The 15,564-nt window shown below is 49.4% G+C and overlaps 1 protein-coding gene across 2 annotated transcripts in view; it reads right to left on the reverse strand.

Moving 5' to 3' along the window:
* The window catches only part of KCTD16 (potassium channel tetramerization domain containing 16), a 37,176-nt gene extending 22,586 nt beyond the window's left edge, over positions 1-14,590 (reverse strand). The window contains exons 1-2 of one of the 2 annotated variants that reach the window (XM_042881796.1): positions 14,204-14,590; positions 12,796-13,940 (exon numbers count right to left, since the gene is read on the reverse strand). In XM_042881796.1, the coding sequence (XP_042737730.1) occupies positions 12,796-13,627 (832 nt within the window). In that variant the 5' untranslated portion in view covers positions 13,628-13,940; positions 14,204-14,590. Of the gene's footprint in view, positions 1-12,795 lie in introns of both variants that reach the window. The other variant, XM_042881794.1, reaches the window with a different exon arrangement.
* Positions 14,591-15,564: the final 974 nt, after the last annotated feature.

Below are 15,564 nucleotides of genomic sequence, written 5' to 3' on the forward strand. Positions count from 1 at the left end.
GCCCTGCCTGCATTGCCCTGCCTGCATTGCCCTGCCTGCATTGCCCTGCCTGCATTGCCCTGCCTGCATTGCCCTGCCTGCATTGCCCTGCCTGCATTGCCCTGCCTGCACCATCCTGGTTGAAGTCACGTGTTTGTGAATGTAGAGCTGCAGGATTCGGGGCCAAGAGGCTGGTGGCTGTGCCCTAGCAAGGAGCACGGTTGACATGAACAATGGGAAATGCAAACCATCAGATACCAGTAACCTTACGCAAAGCGGTTTTAAAAGGAATGTGATTTTTTGCTAAGAAAACATTCTTTAAGCTTTAACTTCATCTGTTCTCCTCAGTTACTTTGTCCCTTGGGAATAAGCACATTATAACGACGACGATCTGTACAAGCAAGAAAAGGCATTACAATGCCATTATCAATACAAACCAATTTAGAACGCTTCCAGTATTTAGGGAAGAGTTACAGCAGGATTGCAAACAAAACCTCTGATCATTTTTTTAAACAACACTTAATCTGTTCTACAGCCATGGCTCTGTAAAGCTGCAAACAAAAATTACAGTATGTAACTGAAGTTGCCACTACAGCTGAGTAAATGCATTCCACCTAATATTTCACATATTTTGCTTCTTTCAAATCTATTGAAAGCCACAGCTTTACAGTGCCTCAGTCACTGGCTCTGCCAGGCTGTTCCATACAGCTCTACCCTGCAGGAGCAGCTCTGGGAGCACAGGAGAGCCTGAACCTGCTCTGTGCTGGGCCAGATGTGCAGGGGAGCAGTGGGTTCCTGAAGGCCGTGCACAAAGTGCAAGGTATTATCAGCACTGAGCTTTTCATCGCCTCCCTCAGAAGCAGCAACACAGCTCTGATATTTCTGCACCTGGGGGGAGGGCAGGCAGTGGGGGGATGTGTGGTGGTCCTACTGATTCTCCCCATTCTGGTAAAAGCAGCACAGGAAAAGCATAGTGGCTGCAGTGAGGAAGCGCCAGTGCATGTGCAGTGATGTCGGCTGCTTCACATACAGTGTTGTAATGGCTTTTCATGAAATATTCATTATTCATCCCACCCCCATCAGGACGTGAGTATCACAAAGCTGCAGAATACGAGCAGTTCCGTGTGGCCTTCCCTGACCCAGCAGGGCCAGGCAGCCACTTCTTCAGGTGCTAAAACAACCCTGGCACCATTGGGCTGCTCAGCATCATCCTGGCCAAGGATCGAAAAATGCTAATTATAAGTAATAGGGAGGGGGCAACAATTTCTGCACTCCAGGAGATCCTGAGAGCCCCAGGTGAATCATGGCTGCCCTATGGGGTGGGACGGGATGTGTCCTGGAGGCTCCCCCACCCCCTGGGCATCATTCCCTGCTCCAGCTGCAGCCTTTTGGGGTGGGAGCAGCATCTGAAGGCTGCCGGTCTGACAGGCGCTGCAATGCTTGCTGTTTGCATGCAATGCACTGAGTAATGACAGCAGGTATGAGGGAAGAATAAATGAACCTGATCATGCCTCCACCTGCAGCTGTCGGCTTTGCCATCCTGCCATATGTTTTCATCATCTTTCGTGGAAACCTCTCAGCCGTTATTGCCAGGATGTAAATGTGAAATGCATCAAGGACAGGCAATAGATGAAGATTTATTTTTGCTTGTCCCATCACTTGACCACAGGCAAAGCTCTTGCTCTCCCAGGTTAGCAGTGAGCTGGGTAATAATGCCTTCTCAGTCCAGGGATGGGAGCAGTGTACCGATGATCTTCAGAAGGAAAGAAGATGGGGAAAAGGCATGTCAGGTGGGCTCTGGAGCCCACATCACCTGAAGACATCTGGGGAACAAGAAGACCCAGAGCAGCAGAGCCTCTTCCCTGCTCCTTATTACCACCCTGTGCTAGTGGAGCCAGATGGAAGCACAATGGCACGTGTGGGTGGAGTGTGGGGCAGGGGCAGTCGGCAGCAGCACCAAACAGATCCCATTGAACAGCCACAGTGAACCACAGGCCCTGGCAAGACAAAGGCTGGCACACGAACGAGTCCTTCTCTGAGCATCAGACGAGCCAGAGAGCAGAGTGGGAAACTCATGTGGGTGGTTCTGCAGAACACTGCTGGGGACACAATGCGGTGCTGTACAGGGGGTGCAGAGCTGCCCCTTCCTGCAGCTCTGCTCCGTGAGTGTCTGAGGGGAAGTGAGGGGCAGCAGGGGGGAGGCAGCTCCACAGGGGCTGTGGACAGAGCAGGGTGCTTTCAATTTACAAGGAAAAGAGATTATGAGAACATGGGCACATGTGTGCACACAGAGAAAGAAGAAGCGATGAGGAGAGCAGTAATAACAGTCAAAAAGTAATTTGTTCTTAACCTGTTCAAAATAAAAATAGCTGGTGTACAAGTTCACTACGTGGACCATCTGCATCTCATAAGCATAAGTTAAAATCCTGACACCATCTGTTCAACTGGAATTTTAATACTGTACCAATATGCCAAATCACAGTTACGTGAGTGAGGACGGCAGTCTCCTCACTCACCCACAGCTCCCTGCCATGCCTAAATGAGGCAGGGAGCTAAAAGCAGCCCCTAGGAGCAGAACTCAGTAGCCCAGCAAAGGGGAATGTGCAGAGCTGGTGGGAGGACCTTCAGCAGGTGCAGGTGGGATGTCTGGGTCTGGTGGGCATGGAGAACACATTGCCTGAATTCTCACAGCATGTCCAAGAGTCACAGAATCCCAGAACCATAGAGGTTGGAAGGGGCATCTGGAAGGGAGCAGCCCTGGGACTCTCATCCTGTCCACATCAGGACATCCTCCAGGCCCCCCATCTCTGCACCCTCCTCTGGGCTCTCTCCAGCAATCCCTGTCTGCCTGCAGCTGGGGAGCCCCACACTGTGCTCCAGATGTGCCCTCCCCAGGGCAGAGCAGAGGGAAGGCCCTCCTTCACCCAGTTGCCATGCTCTTCGTGATGCATCCCTATGTTCTCAGTGCCAGAAGCACACTGTCCTCCTCCAAAGCTTGCTACTCCAACAAAGCCCTCCCCAAACAGAGGTCCATCACCACTGTGCATGGCTCTAGCCAACCGGAGGGCTGCTCACTGCAGTGTACGGTGGGGCTGCTGGGAAAGCTGCAGCACCTCAAGCACTGTGCTGGGATCCCAGCGCAGGGCCAACGGTCAGCACTGGGAATTCAGGTTGAGTTTGAAGTCGGTGGCAAAATAAGTGTTGTGAAGTGTCTAGAAAAAACCCTACCTTGATAAATGAGCCCAGCGAGACCTACGCCATCTTTTAACTAATTAGTACTAGAGAGGCTGTTGAAAGCTTTCACATAAATTTTATTGGTCCCAGTGGGAAAAAAATCCATTGTAAAATGGAAATGAATGTAGTACCCATCAAGCCTTCTTCTGTTTTGGGGGGATTTTTCTTAGCAATCCTGTATAGTTACAAAGCACATATCGTGTGCTTTATGTCTTAGGATCAATTTCTTCAAGAAAGAAAAATAGGAACGCTTTTCTTCGGCACTGCAGGATGTAGAATGAATGAAACTGGCACAGGAGAGGGGAGGACGGCAGAACACCGCCGGGTGAGTAAATCTCCAAGACATAGCACACGTTTGTTTCCTGATCAATGGAACTACGTGAGCATGAGCATGAAATTTAATTAAGTTCTGCGCCTCAAAGAAATCTATGTGCGATCGCTCCCTGCAATTATTTATTTACTGTCTGCCATGTAGCTTTTAGCTCTCATCCAGAAAATGACTGGTTTCCCACGTGCCCGTCAGCGGGCGGCGGTGAGGAGGCAGCATCCCACACAGCTGGGAAGGCGCCCGCCTGCGCACCGCAATCTGTCGCTGGGTTCAGGCAGCTTCAGGCAGGCGCGGTTGGTGCTGAAGCCCTCAGCAAAAGTTCCCTCTGCAGACACCTCCAGCCCTGCGCTCTGCCCCTGAGGCACAAAGCGCCCCCAGCCCAGGCTGCTCAGAGTGGCACACAGCGGAGCAGCCGCTCCGCAAAGCCGATGACTTTTTATTCCCTTTTGTTGTTATCTTTCTGTTTTTGAACTGCCATGTTTTCATGCAGCAATTTTTCCCAAGGGAGAAGATGTTTAGATCCAGAATTTGGTTTCAGGCGCCACAGGGGGTTTGAACTGTCAGCTTGGATTGGGCTTCAACAACCTCATCTCTTTGTAGGATGCAGTTCTGTAGCGCTGCTTCAGTTCAGCTCGTCTCATCTGTAACACCCAGCTCAAACCAAGAAATAGCTCAGCAGCACGGGGTGCAGTTTGGAAGAGAAATGAATGAAAGAACAGCATCCAGCTCCACCAGCAGACACAGGTGCTGTGGGAGCCATGGCTCCTGTTTGCATCCAGGGTCGGTTTGATCCTGGGTCTGTTCCTGCCGATAGCAAACATGAGCGCATCTCCGTGTATTGCAGGGAACCTATTTGGGCACAGCAGCCGGAGCAGCAGTGTGCAAAGCCTGGTGGAGGGAGGTGAGAGCGGGGCCTGAGGCTCCCCACCCTGCCCAGTTATCCATACAGGTGTTACATTTAGTTTAGCTGATGACCTGTTTCCACATTTTCATGTGAGTATGCAAAGAGTGCATTTGTAAAGGCTGCCTTCGCCTTCCAGGCTTGAGCTCAGCCTCTGCAATCCTTCTGTTCCTGTACGGAACAAAATGCTGAATTTCCCCACACTACTGGTGCAAACCCTGAGCTGAGAAAAGATCAGTAAAATTCTCTTTGTAGGAGCACAAATAAACACATTTTCAGGCTCTCTGATGGCATGTTTTTGCTCAGTAAAGTTTTGCTCTGAGTTTTTGGCCTTCAGAATATTTAAAGTGCAATATTCAGTCAAAATCAGCACGTTCCTCTGGGTTCTATTTCAGCCTGCTTTAATTCTGGTGCAAAAATACATTCTGATTCATTTTGATAGAAATTCAATCTGAAGTTCTTAAAATAAGACTCCTCCAAAAAGAGAACGAACTTTTCTACAAGCCAGGCTCCCAGCCCTGGCTGAAGGTGTGCACAGAGCAGAGCACCGCCGCGCTGCACCCACGGCTCCGCCAGGCACTGCGCCCGTCCTGCTGCCCTCAACCCGAGTGACCCCATTCTACAAACACAACCCAAAACTCCAACTCGTGATCCTGTGACCATGAAATCAAACATCTGGGGCTGCTGGATTTGTCCCAGGGCTCCCCAGGGCAGCAGGATGCCAGGCCGAGCCACCCCCACTGACCGAGCACAGCAGCAGTTGGTGCTCACTGTGATTTCAGGTGGATTTACAAAGCAAGACAGACAACGATTTCTCCACTCTATTTTGGGTAAGGGAATATTTTAGCTGCCTTAGCAGCTAATCAATGAGCTCCTACAAATTGCTGATCACTTTGTTGTGACTCAGAAGAAGTGCTACAAATTTTTTAGCAGCAGTAATTTATGAACTAGCTTCCAAAGCCCATGCAGTTCTTACAGCTGCACAGTGCTCACACCAACGCTCACTTAAGGACAGAAGGGTGTTTCACACAACAGGCAGTCAGTACAGAGTGGTCAACAGGAACACGTCCCAATCAAACAGTTTATATTTATGGGTATTTCAACGTTCATAACCAGCTATTGAAATGTAAGAAGTATCATCACAGCCCCAGACTTCTCACTTAAAAAGACATATAATTAGAAAACTAATACAAGAAACTAATTTAGAAAGCAGCCTACATGGTACTCTGCTGTCATTTTCCCCTACTTTATCCATCCAGCCTCTACTAGCAGAGATAAAACCTCTGACTCCAAAAGAGAAGTGCAAAGTTCTTGCAGGGCCATTGACTCTGAAATAAATCCAGTCTCCTACACCAGACCAGTAAAATGAGGTGGTATCTTCTGTACCAATCTTGGATACATTTGAGTCATCAGATTTGAATCTGTATGGACTTGCAGAGCATTGCAGGTGTTCAGCACTCCTCACGTCACTCAATAATCAGCTCAGTTACACCACCAGGTTTAAAGCTCCGCATCCATCACTCCTTAAGACTCACCCCGATGAAGTACATCAGAAACGTGTGAATTGAAGCAATTGGTTTAACATTGTGATAATGTATGATAATGGCCCAAATGTTTTATTTTATTGATCGTGCCTTCTGAAAACAGCTGGGCAAAATCGCTCAACCAACTCATTCACCATTACACTTCAGAAGCAACTGAATTCCACCAAGTCTAACTCCTTCAGGTCTATTTTCTTCCTTAAAAAAATAATCATTTTGAGTAAGATTCATAAGATTACTCTTAACTCTTTTCAAAGATGTAATTTAGGTTTTGCTGCTTGTCTCTATATTTACTGTACGTAAGTCTTGAACTTGAAAAGCTGGGAAAAAAAAAGGAGAAGAAACTGAGAAAATGTTGTGGTTACAAATTTAAACAAATCCAGGATGACTTGAAAAGAAAACCAAAAAACCAACCTGCTGCAAGGAAGTGTTTGTCTGCGTGTACAATATGTTGCTGATATTCACTGAATGGCAATATCTGCGTTATGTTTTCATATTTACACTGCTTGCACTTTCTGATTTTGTTTTCCCTAAGTAACAGCAAGTTTTAAGGTCTGAACTCATCGGGCACAGTAAGGCTGCAGAGTGGCTGCTGGGAGAACCCTTCACTCTCAGCTGTGACATTTTCCCCTCCAGCTCTGCAGCTCCACGTACCCATTGCCAAGCTGTCCCCTAAGCCACGGGGCAGTGCTCCCTGCCCCTATGGCCCCAGACCAGCAGCACCAGGCTGGTACATACAGACACGTGCCTCCATTTATTACAGTGAAACCCTCCCCTGATCAGCCACCTGCAGGATCTGTGTGTCACTCTTAGACAGCGCCCAGCTCGAGCTGCCCAGCCGCAGGCACGGCACAGCTGTCCTACATGGCTGCTCCACTTGTTACCCCTCTGTGTGCTGCAGCCCTTCTCTGCCTGCGGAGCAGCACAGCACAGACCTTACAGGGCAGGGCAGGTTGCTGGGACCATCCAACCCGGTGAAATATCCTCATTTACTCCCCTACTTGTACAGCACTGAGCCTGCACAGCCCTCCAGGTGGTTTGAAAAGACAGGAAAACCACAGACATCGAGCAACTTCACCAGGCCAAAGCCTCAGCCATAGCTCTGGTTTCCTCGCATGACCTCAGCAGTCCACTGCGTGCAGAGGCCAGAGGGACTGAGGGACAGATGGAGCAGTGCTGTGGGCAGGAAATCTGTCAGGCTGCCAAGCAGGGGTTGCAGCGGGGGAAGATGTGCACCACTGAGATGTTCCTTAGAGCAGCAAGAAAACAGATCTATACAGCCATGCCAAACATCTCTAACAAACATCCGGACCAATGAAGATCATACCAAAGGGATGGGGAACAGCCAGCCGTGCCATGAGCACAGGGGAGGGACACAGGGCAGTACCCCAAGCCAGCCTTGCTGGTGCCCGAACATCACTACTGTACATCACTGGAATGAACTCAGAGCTCTATATCCAACCGATCTTTTTTACTGAGCTGTGCTTCAGTTATCCACTGAGCTGAAGATTCTTAGACTCAGATTTGCTGTTATTGGTTTCCAATAGCATTTTTCATCTATGGAAGAACTCTAATCAGACTGACAACCTATGCAGGCCACGACAAAGTGGGAAAGTATCAACCAACACTCAGATATGACCAAAAAAGCTGACAGCAAGGTTCTTGTACACCCACAAACACTCTAACAAACCCAGCACACTGCTCTGCACCCCCGCCATGTGAAGACAAGCATCAATGTGAGAATTCAGAGAGGTTTGCTCAGCAAGATGGACCAGATTCACTGACAATGTCAATAATTACCTGGAAAACAACAACTCCTGTCAACAGGAAAGGAAGAGTGCATAATTCACTGGATTAGATTTTATTCTGTTATCTTTTGGGTCATTTTCTTCTTTGCCAGCTTAAAAACAGAACAAATTACTAGAACATAAAATGGTATCCATATGAAGATGCAGGAAAATAGGCGATACTCATGTTCCACATCTAACCATTTGACAGCAGAGCTGTGGGTGTCCCTGTACAAGAGGATTCAGTCTTGTTAGTCAGGTTTCTACCACGCAGTTCATTTATGAGTCAGCCACATGTACATCGGCGTGCGATCTCTCAGCTCTGTTCACACGTACTACAGGGCTGGCTGTGGACGTTCTGGCATTCGCCTTTCCTCCTGCCCAGCCCCACCCAACAGAACTCGTCTGTTTATCCCAGCAAAATCCAAAACCTACTTCAGAAATATCTCAGCCTCCTAGCAGGCAAATGACAACCACACACCACCAGCATCTTCTTGAAAGAGAAAGGTGAGAAGGGCAAAATGCACCCTGCGCTGCAGGCAGCGCACGACCTTCCGGAGCAAGAGCCTTGTCAAGTCATTTTTTCCTTTCAGAGCTCCACTGCCAGGAATACCTCACAGTTCCCTTGCATCATTTGCAGGTGCTTGAGCTGCTCTGAAGGATGTGAAGTGGCCGGCACAAGGCAAGGCGTAAGAAACCAGGCCAGTTGTTCGTTTTTTTCCACACTTGCTCAGACTTGAAAAATGGCCTCCGGAAGGGTAGGGGCAGCCATCTGTCTAAATCTCTGCATTCTTTTCTGTAGTGAACTTGAAGGAGGTTTTCTCAACCCGTCTCCACCTGCTTGTTGCAGAGAAACATTTGTGATAAACTGACGGCTTGACGCTCCTAACAAATCCTCCCTCCCCACGCCCTGGTATAGCTGTCAGTACCTCCATCTTTTCCCTAGTTCTTTCCCCTCCAGATTGAGTGTGAATTTTCTATCTCTTTTCTCCATCTGCACTTCTATATTTGATCCTTTTGCCTAGCAGCTCTCCTCTCACCTCCTTCGTTGCTCCAGCTGAGCAGAGGGCAACCGGCTCCTCATGGTGCACCCTGCAGCCACCGGGAGCAGGGGCAGGGACTGATGTGACACGCTGGCACCAAAGTCTCCCCTCTGTACCATGAGCTGCTCTGAGAGCCTGCCATGATGGGGAGAAAAGCAGAGAGAAGGAAGGGATTCTGGGGAGAAACAGCAATACACGGTGGGGCTGTGCTGCAGTTTCTCCCCGTGCCATTCCACTGCTGTGACGCACTGCAAACACTTGCAGGCACCCAGCTGTGATGCTGACCTGCTGCCTGAAGCCAAAGCCTCCTCCACTCCCAACCTGTTGTTTTGCACTCTGGCACTCACAGTGTGCGCGTGCAGGACTGTCACCAGCAGTCCTGGCAATGCTCTGTGCTGGGAGACAAGCAAAAAGGGCTGCTGTGTAGGTTATGGGAGGAGGTGAGAAAGAGCCTGCCTCTGCCGCTGTCAGGGATAGGGCCTGGCTGAGCCAGCCCGTATGCTTTAACACCACCGCCCCCCAACATTCACCAGTTGTGCCAGTGAGCAATTTTGATTCATTCCATTGTAAAGGTTGAAAACATTTTAAAATGTAAATCCCAGCACAGGCGATAATCCTCGTCATAAAGGAATGGTTGGAGATGGGGCTTTACTTCAAGACTTACTTTGCTTTACTTTACTTCACTGAAAAAACAGTAGACAAAAACATAACAGTGTTCAGTTGAGAAACCCAACCTTAACTGTTAATTTTTTAAAAATTCCTTGACATAAGAGAATCTGGAGGGAAAGAAAACGCATGTGCAGAACTCCACCTGCGAGCAGATGCGCAGGCTGTGGCTCCTGCCTACCCACTGCAAAGCTACCACATTTCAAAGAACTGCTTCATTATGGGCCTAATGGACCCGCACTGCCTGTCTCCAAATCGTCCTTTGCCTCGGCCTATTTGAAACTGGAGTGATGCCCAGCTGCCCTCCCAGGATTGCACTGTCATCCTGTGTGCAGGCTTTGCAGCCCATTTCACCACTCACTCAGCAAAACAGCTGCAGGTTTGCTGTTCTGGATACTCCCTGCGTGCCCTGCATTTCGGGAAAATCTCCTCCAAAGAGAACACGAGTCTCCCATTAGCGGTAGGAGCGTCTGAACTTGAACAAGAGGAGAAAATGTCATACAATATTAATTGTCCAGTTTTGTTAATAGCACACACTGCGCCCACGTGAATAGCTGCATGATTTACGTCCTCACTGGTCCATCTGCTTTGCTTTCAAAAGGATTTGCACATGAAGAATGGTCTTTATCTTCAAGCCAACCACAGAAATTTGCTTCCTGAGGAGTATTTGGAGCACATGATGCATTTGGTGCATCAAAACATTGTTGTCCCCTTCCATTCCTTCTCCTCTGGAAACAATCATCCTTCCCCAGCTCTGGACTCCCTCAATCGCACATTTCACATGAGCTACTAAGCTGCTCTGCAGAAACCACCTTTGTACCTGTCTATCCAGTTGTATTAGGCACCTCCCATGCTTAGGACCATTAACCTGATCACAACAGCTTGATGAATTCATCATTATACAGACACAGTTGGCAGCTTCTAATTAAATAATTATGACTAAACAGCTGCAGAGAAGTTGTAATGTTCCACTAAAAAGCCAGATGTCAGTTTTATCGGTCCTCAAAGTTTAAAAAGATATGGCTCTGGAAGATTTGGAAAGGGACCTCTGCCACCACAGGTGAATGCTGGAGGCACTGCGCTGCCCTTCTGCAGCACTGCTGGTGAGTCCTGCAGCCCAGCAGCAGCTCTGTCAGAGCGAGCAGCAACCAGCATGAAGAGTAACAGAGACATCTGGGTCAAGATACAAAAGAATCACAGTCCTTGCTTTGCCTAGGGAAGGATCCTTCGAAAAACTCATCTTTGAAAAAGCATCAGTGTCAAAAATCCACAAAATTGGCATGAGCCAAATATGAAACTTATTGAACTGGATCAACCTTTCCAGGAATTTGTAGGGGAACTGCTGAGTCCCGGCCTGCACCACTGACTGAGCACCTGGAAAGGAGCCGGTCAGCCCTGGGAGCACAGGTGAAGGCAATTCAGCTGTGTGATAGGAAGGAGTGCAGCCTGGCTGCACCTCTCCTAGACCCCATTTAAGGGCTGACTGCCACAGGGGGTGGATCTCTTTCTGGAGATCTCTGTTTGGTGGAGTCTTTCCTGCAAGCCTAGATCTCCAGAGGCAGGTGAGCACCTTTACTTTTCTTTGAAACATCATCATATCTGCATTGGCCCCTTTGCTGTTGCATTCCCATATCACCCTTCTACCACTTTAAGCTTTCCCATTCTAACAGCACCTCTATTGCATTTGGAGTTCTCTGCGTTAGTGAGAGAAGATTTTGTGAAGCGTGTTGAAGTTTCACTGTCCAAAATTTGTGAGGTTCTTCTTATCTTCGTACCTTAACCATGATGATGTGGAAGCAATGAGCAATCCTTGAAGGTAAAAACGTGAGTAATATAGAAGTTATTAGTCCATGTTTCCTAACTGGTGTCAAACCTACTTTCATCCTCTCTTCAATTAGCAAAACACTGGGCCTATTAAAAACCTTTCTGATTTTATATTTAAGTAATTCATTCTAATTCATCTGTCTACACCAATTGTTCTCCTCTGTCTTGCACAGGGCTGATCTTCAAACATAGAATGGCCTGGGTTGAAAAGGACCACAATCCTCCATCCTTGTTAGCATCCTTTGGACCTTTTGATGAGGAATCCATCTAGAAAACTAATTTTAAGTAAACTATGCACGTCAAAAATACATACGGCTTTTCAGGATGCTAACTTAAGCATCATTACATAAGCAGATTAGGGCTGCCTGTTGAGCTGAGACACGAGTAGATGGCACTGAATCCAGTACTGCACACAAGCCATTCAATTCCTGATATATCATCTTTCACCTAAAACTTTCGTCAGCTCTCCATGTTACCAAGCCTGCCAAATGTAAGTGTTGCACACAGTGCAGCAGGTCTGCAGGCTGAGTAATTTTTATCCCTCTTTAAATCCTTTTGACCAAAGCTGCACCTAGCTAAAGCCCATTTGTACAAACGACCAGTGAAATGTTCCATTCTTCACTCTCCTGAGATGAAAATGGAGAAGAACATCCTCACAAACTTCTTGCACATTCATGCATAGCAGCTGAGGAATGATTTTCTGATATAGGAATATAGAATCAAAATCATCCTCATGTTTCCATGGGTAACGGTGCCTCTACCTGAATATCAACTTAGAAAGTTAATGAGCCTGCTAGAGCGATCAGCTAAAATTACCACAACAGTATGTGATCCGATGTGATTGCAGGAAGCAGGGCAGATACTTCTCATTATGAGGACTGTTTTTCATAGGCATGTTGCATAACAGGGCACAGCAACTCGCCTCTCTCTGCTCTGAGACCTCATCTCAGAGCACATCAGTTGGATCTGAGAAGGCTCCCTGTTGAAAAGCAGCCAGGGGGACAGGATTTTTTTTCCCTTCCCTGCGTGTAAGTGTGTCAGGCGCGTTGACAGATGGTTTGCTGGCTATGCTTGACTATTATCAAGCAGCTATTACCTTTGTAAATTAAACCCAATTTGAAGGTTTTCTGTAATTAAATCTGCAGCGTGTTTGCATGGCTTACATTGCATCCTGCTTGCACTCAGGAAGTGTGCAAGGCTGTCAGATGGCTGATTTACACAGCCAGAGACAGCAGCATCCTTCAGGCACAGGGATAGGGTGCTTTTGGCAGTCTGTGCTGCCACCTAGCCAAGAGCAAGCCACAGAGTTCAGCCTGGCCTTATAGTTTGAAAGCTTAAACTGAAGCATATCACCTCAGATCAAAATAAAGCTCCCATCTGCAGCAGATACAAAGAAATCTGCACTTCTCATGCTTTGCGAACTGCACAGTCAGCAGAAGAGACAGGCTTCAAGCAGGCAGTTACGTTTCCCTCAGCAATGTCTCATACTTACGGTAGAAGACATATTCAGTGTAGCTGGACCAGACCTTGTCATCAGTGTACTGATTGACAAAGGACGCCGTCACAGAGGAGTTGCAGGCCACCATGTGGAATCCACACTCAGATAACATGTCAAAAGCCCTCTCCAGATGCTTGAACTTGAGATAAAACCTGGAGGTGTACCTTTCTGGAGCTCTGTCTGGATCTCTGCTTTCATTCAAACTTTCTCCAAAGACCTCTTTGACCAAAGCGATCCTTCCACAAACCAAAATCCTTGGGACCCTCCTGAATTTGGCATCTGCTTGGCTCTCCCTGCCAATAGTGCATGACCCGCGGTACCCAATGGTAATGAATCCCCACTTCCGATCTGATGGCAAGAGAGATGGAGGGGGGCATATTCTCGTGTCACTGCCTTGGGAGACCTCTTCGTAGTCACTGTGGCAATAGTCATCGGGGCTTTGCTTGCTGTCATCAGGAGTCAGGAGTTTGACCAAGTCTGGGAGCTGGAAGTACTCGGCCTCCCTCTTGAGCCTTCCCTTTTCAGGGAAGTGGTCAGGCAGAACCACTTGCTTGTCCCTGAGATAGTCCAGAATATAGCGAAAAAGGAAACCATCTCTGTCAATGAAGAATCTTCCCTTGGAGTCCTTGGCCAGATCGTTGGCTGTGTCTCTTTTTGGGGTGAACATTTTCCACAGCAAGGAGTGAGGGGTGCCAACCAAGGTGGAGTGGCGAGTGAAGTAAACCTGGCCACCCACATTTAGCTCCACAACCTCCGGGAAGGATTGCAGCCCAGAGCCCTGCTCCCGGGCAGGGAGGTAAGTCCTGCAGTTGCCACTTAGTGCCATTGTACTTTAAGAAAGAAAACAGCAGCACGGAGCAGGAGGATGGTCAGTCACATCAAAGTCTAGAATAAGGCTCCCAGTACTAAGGAGAAATGAGGGGGAAGGGGAAGTGAGGAAAGAGAAAAAAAAACCCAAAAGGTATGCCCAAAAAAATATTTGAATTGTCCATAAGTAATGGTGTGGTAGAAGTGTCTTATATCCTAAGCCATTGGGGCTGGAGAGAAATCCCTTCATGAAACACAATCACATCATCAGATCTTCCAGCAAAGCCATCAAAATCAAGGTCAAGCCCAGCCTATGGTAATTCACTGGTCTTCTAAAAGGGAAAACAAAATAAGATTCAAATTAACCTCTTAAGCATGCCAGCAATTGCAATAGAGAAAAACAACTCATTCGAGGAAGCTGGTAGCCTTCCTGCTAAATATATCTAATTTTTCCAAGTTCCCCTTCTCTTTCAGAAATACTAATCAATGGAAAGACTCGGAGTGATCCTGCAGTTTAAAGAATACGCACAGTTTGTCTTCAAACAAACATCTAATTTAAACATGCAGATGAGACAGTGAGAACATCAGCTCTTACCTTGGTTACAAATAATGCATAGCTCTTGTAAAGGAAAGCAAGATTTCAAGACACTCAGAGCACACATACAGGCACATAGAGTCCAGATAGTATCGGATCCGATCCCAGCAAGGGACAGCAAAGGCAAGAAAAGTGCTCTTAACAACATTCACGTAGATCTCGAGAGTTAAACCGAGTCACGAAAAAAGTTAACCGTGGCAGGTGATGAGAAAACAACACACACAGCACGAAGGGGGAGAGGGGGGGAAAAAAAGCACAAAAATCCCAAATAAATCCGATCGGGTTCCTTGAGAGCGGGGCCAAGGGAGAGCGGGGAACGCGCTGCGGGGGACGCTGCCTCAGATGACTTGCAGAAACCCCGCAGCCCGCGCTAAGGGCTGAGACGCTCCGGCGACTCCCGCGGCCGCCCGGGAAGCGCGGAACGCGGCTCTCCCACGTCCGCCCGCCGCGCTCCGCCCCGCCGCTCCGCTCGGATCCGCTCCGCTCAGCGGCGCGGGGACGGGAGCGCAGAGGGCGACGCCGATTGCATCATCCTAAAGGAGCCGGGACCGGAGACGGCGCCGGGAGCCCGGGCGGCGCCGGCACCGCGGACAGCGGCGGGCCGCGCTCCGCCGAGCGGGTTGGCCGCCCCCGGGGCGCCGCCGCCGCGGCCCTGCGAGCCCGAGTTCGGGTAAAGTTCCTCTCGCTCCGCTCTCGTCGGCGGCTCCGGGCGGCGGCTCCCGGCCCCTGCCCGCCCGCCGACACGTGCCCGTCCGCGGCTCCGCGCAGGCGAGGCGGTGATTTCACCCAGCGACGCAGGCGGGCAGGGTGGGAGCAGCCGGTGGGTGGGCGCTCCCGGCACGTTCGCCCGAGGCTCTCCGGCAGGAGCGCGGTTTTATCGCGCTGCTCGCGCTCCTCATCTCCCCAGCAGTGACCCAGAAAGGGCAGAAACCAGCAACGATGCGCCGTGCGATTACCGCGGGGACGGCAGGGAGGAGGTGGGGCGGTTTGGCAGGAGCGCTGCAGGACTGGCTTCGTTTGTCGGACTGTGATGGGGAGGGGGCAGGACGGGGGCAGGGGCTGTAGCCGCGCCCCGCGCTCCTGGCGGCCGTGGCCGTGCTGGCACCGCCATCTCGCGTCCAGCCCCGGCCCTGCTCCCTGCTCTTCCCGGCCGCTGTTACCAGAGCAAAAGCTGCGGGAAAGGCGAGCTGAAAAACGTCGGGAAAATGGGCTTTCGGAGCAGCGGGCTGCTGCTGCCGAGTGTGCGCTGCGGCCGCAAATCGAGCACCCTGGGATCTCCTCAGCGGGAACTATTCGACTCGGGTTAAATAAACACGGTACGCGGCATAAGATGAAAGGAAGTGACCGGGCTGCTCAGCTGG

Source organism: Lagopus leucura, unplaced genomic scaffold (genome assembly GCF_019238085.1).
Source record: "Lagopus leucura isolate 7727_CA_CO unplaced genomic scaffold, USGS_WTPT01 Super-Scaffold_100030, whole genome shotgun sequence".
Classification (NCBI taxonomy): Eukaryota; Metazoa; Chordata; class Aves; order Galliformes; family Phasianidae; genus Lagopus; species Lagopus leucura.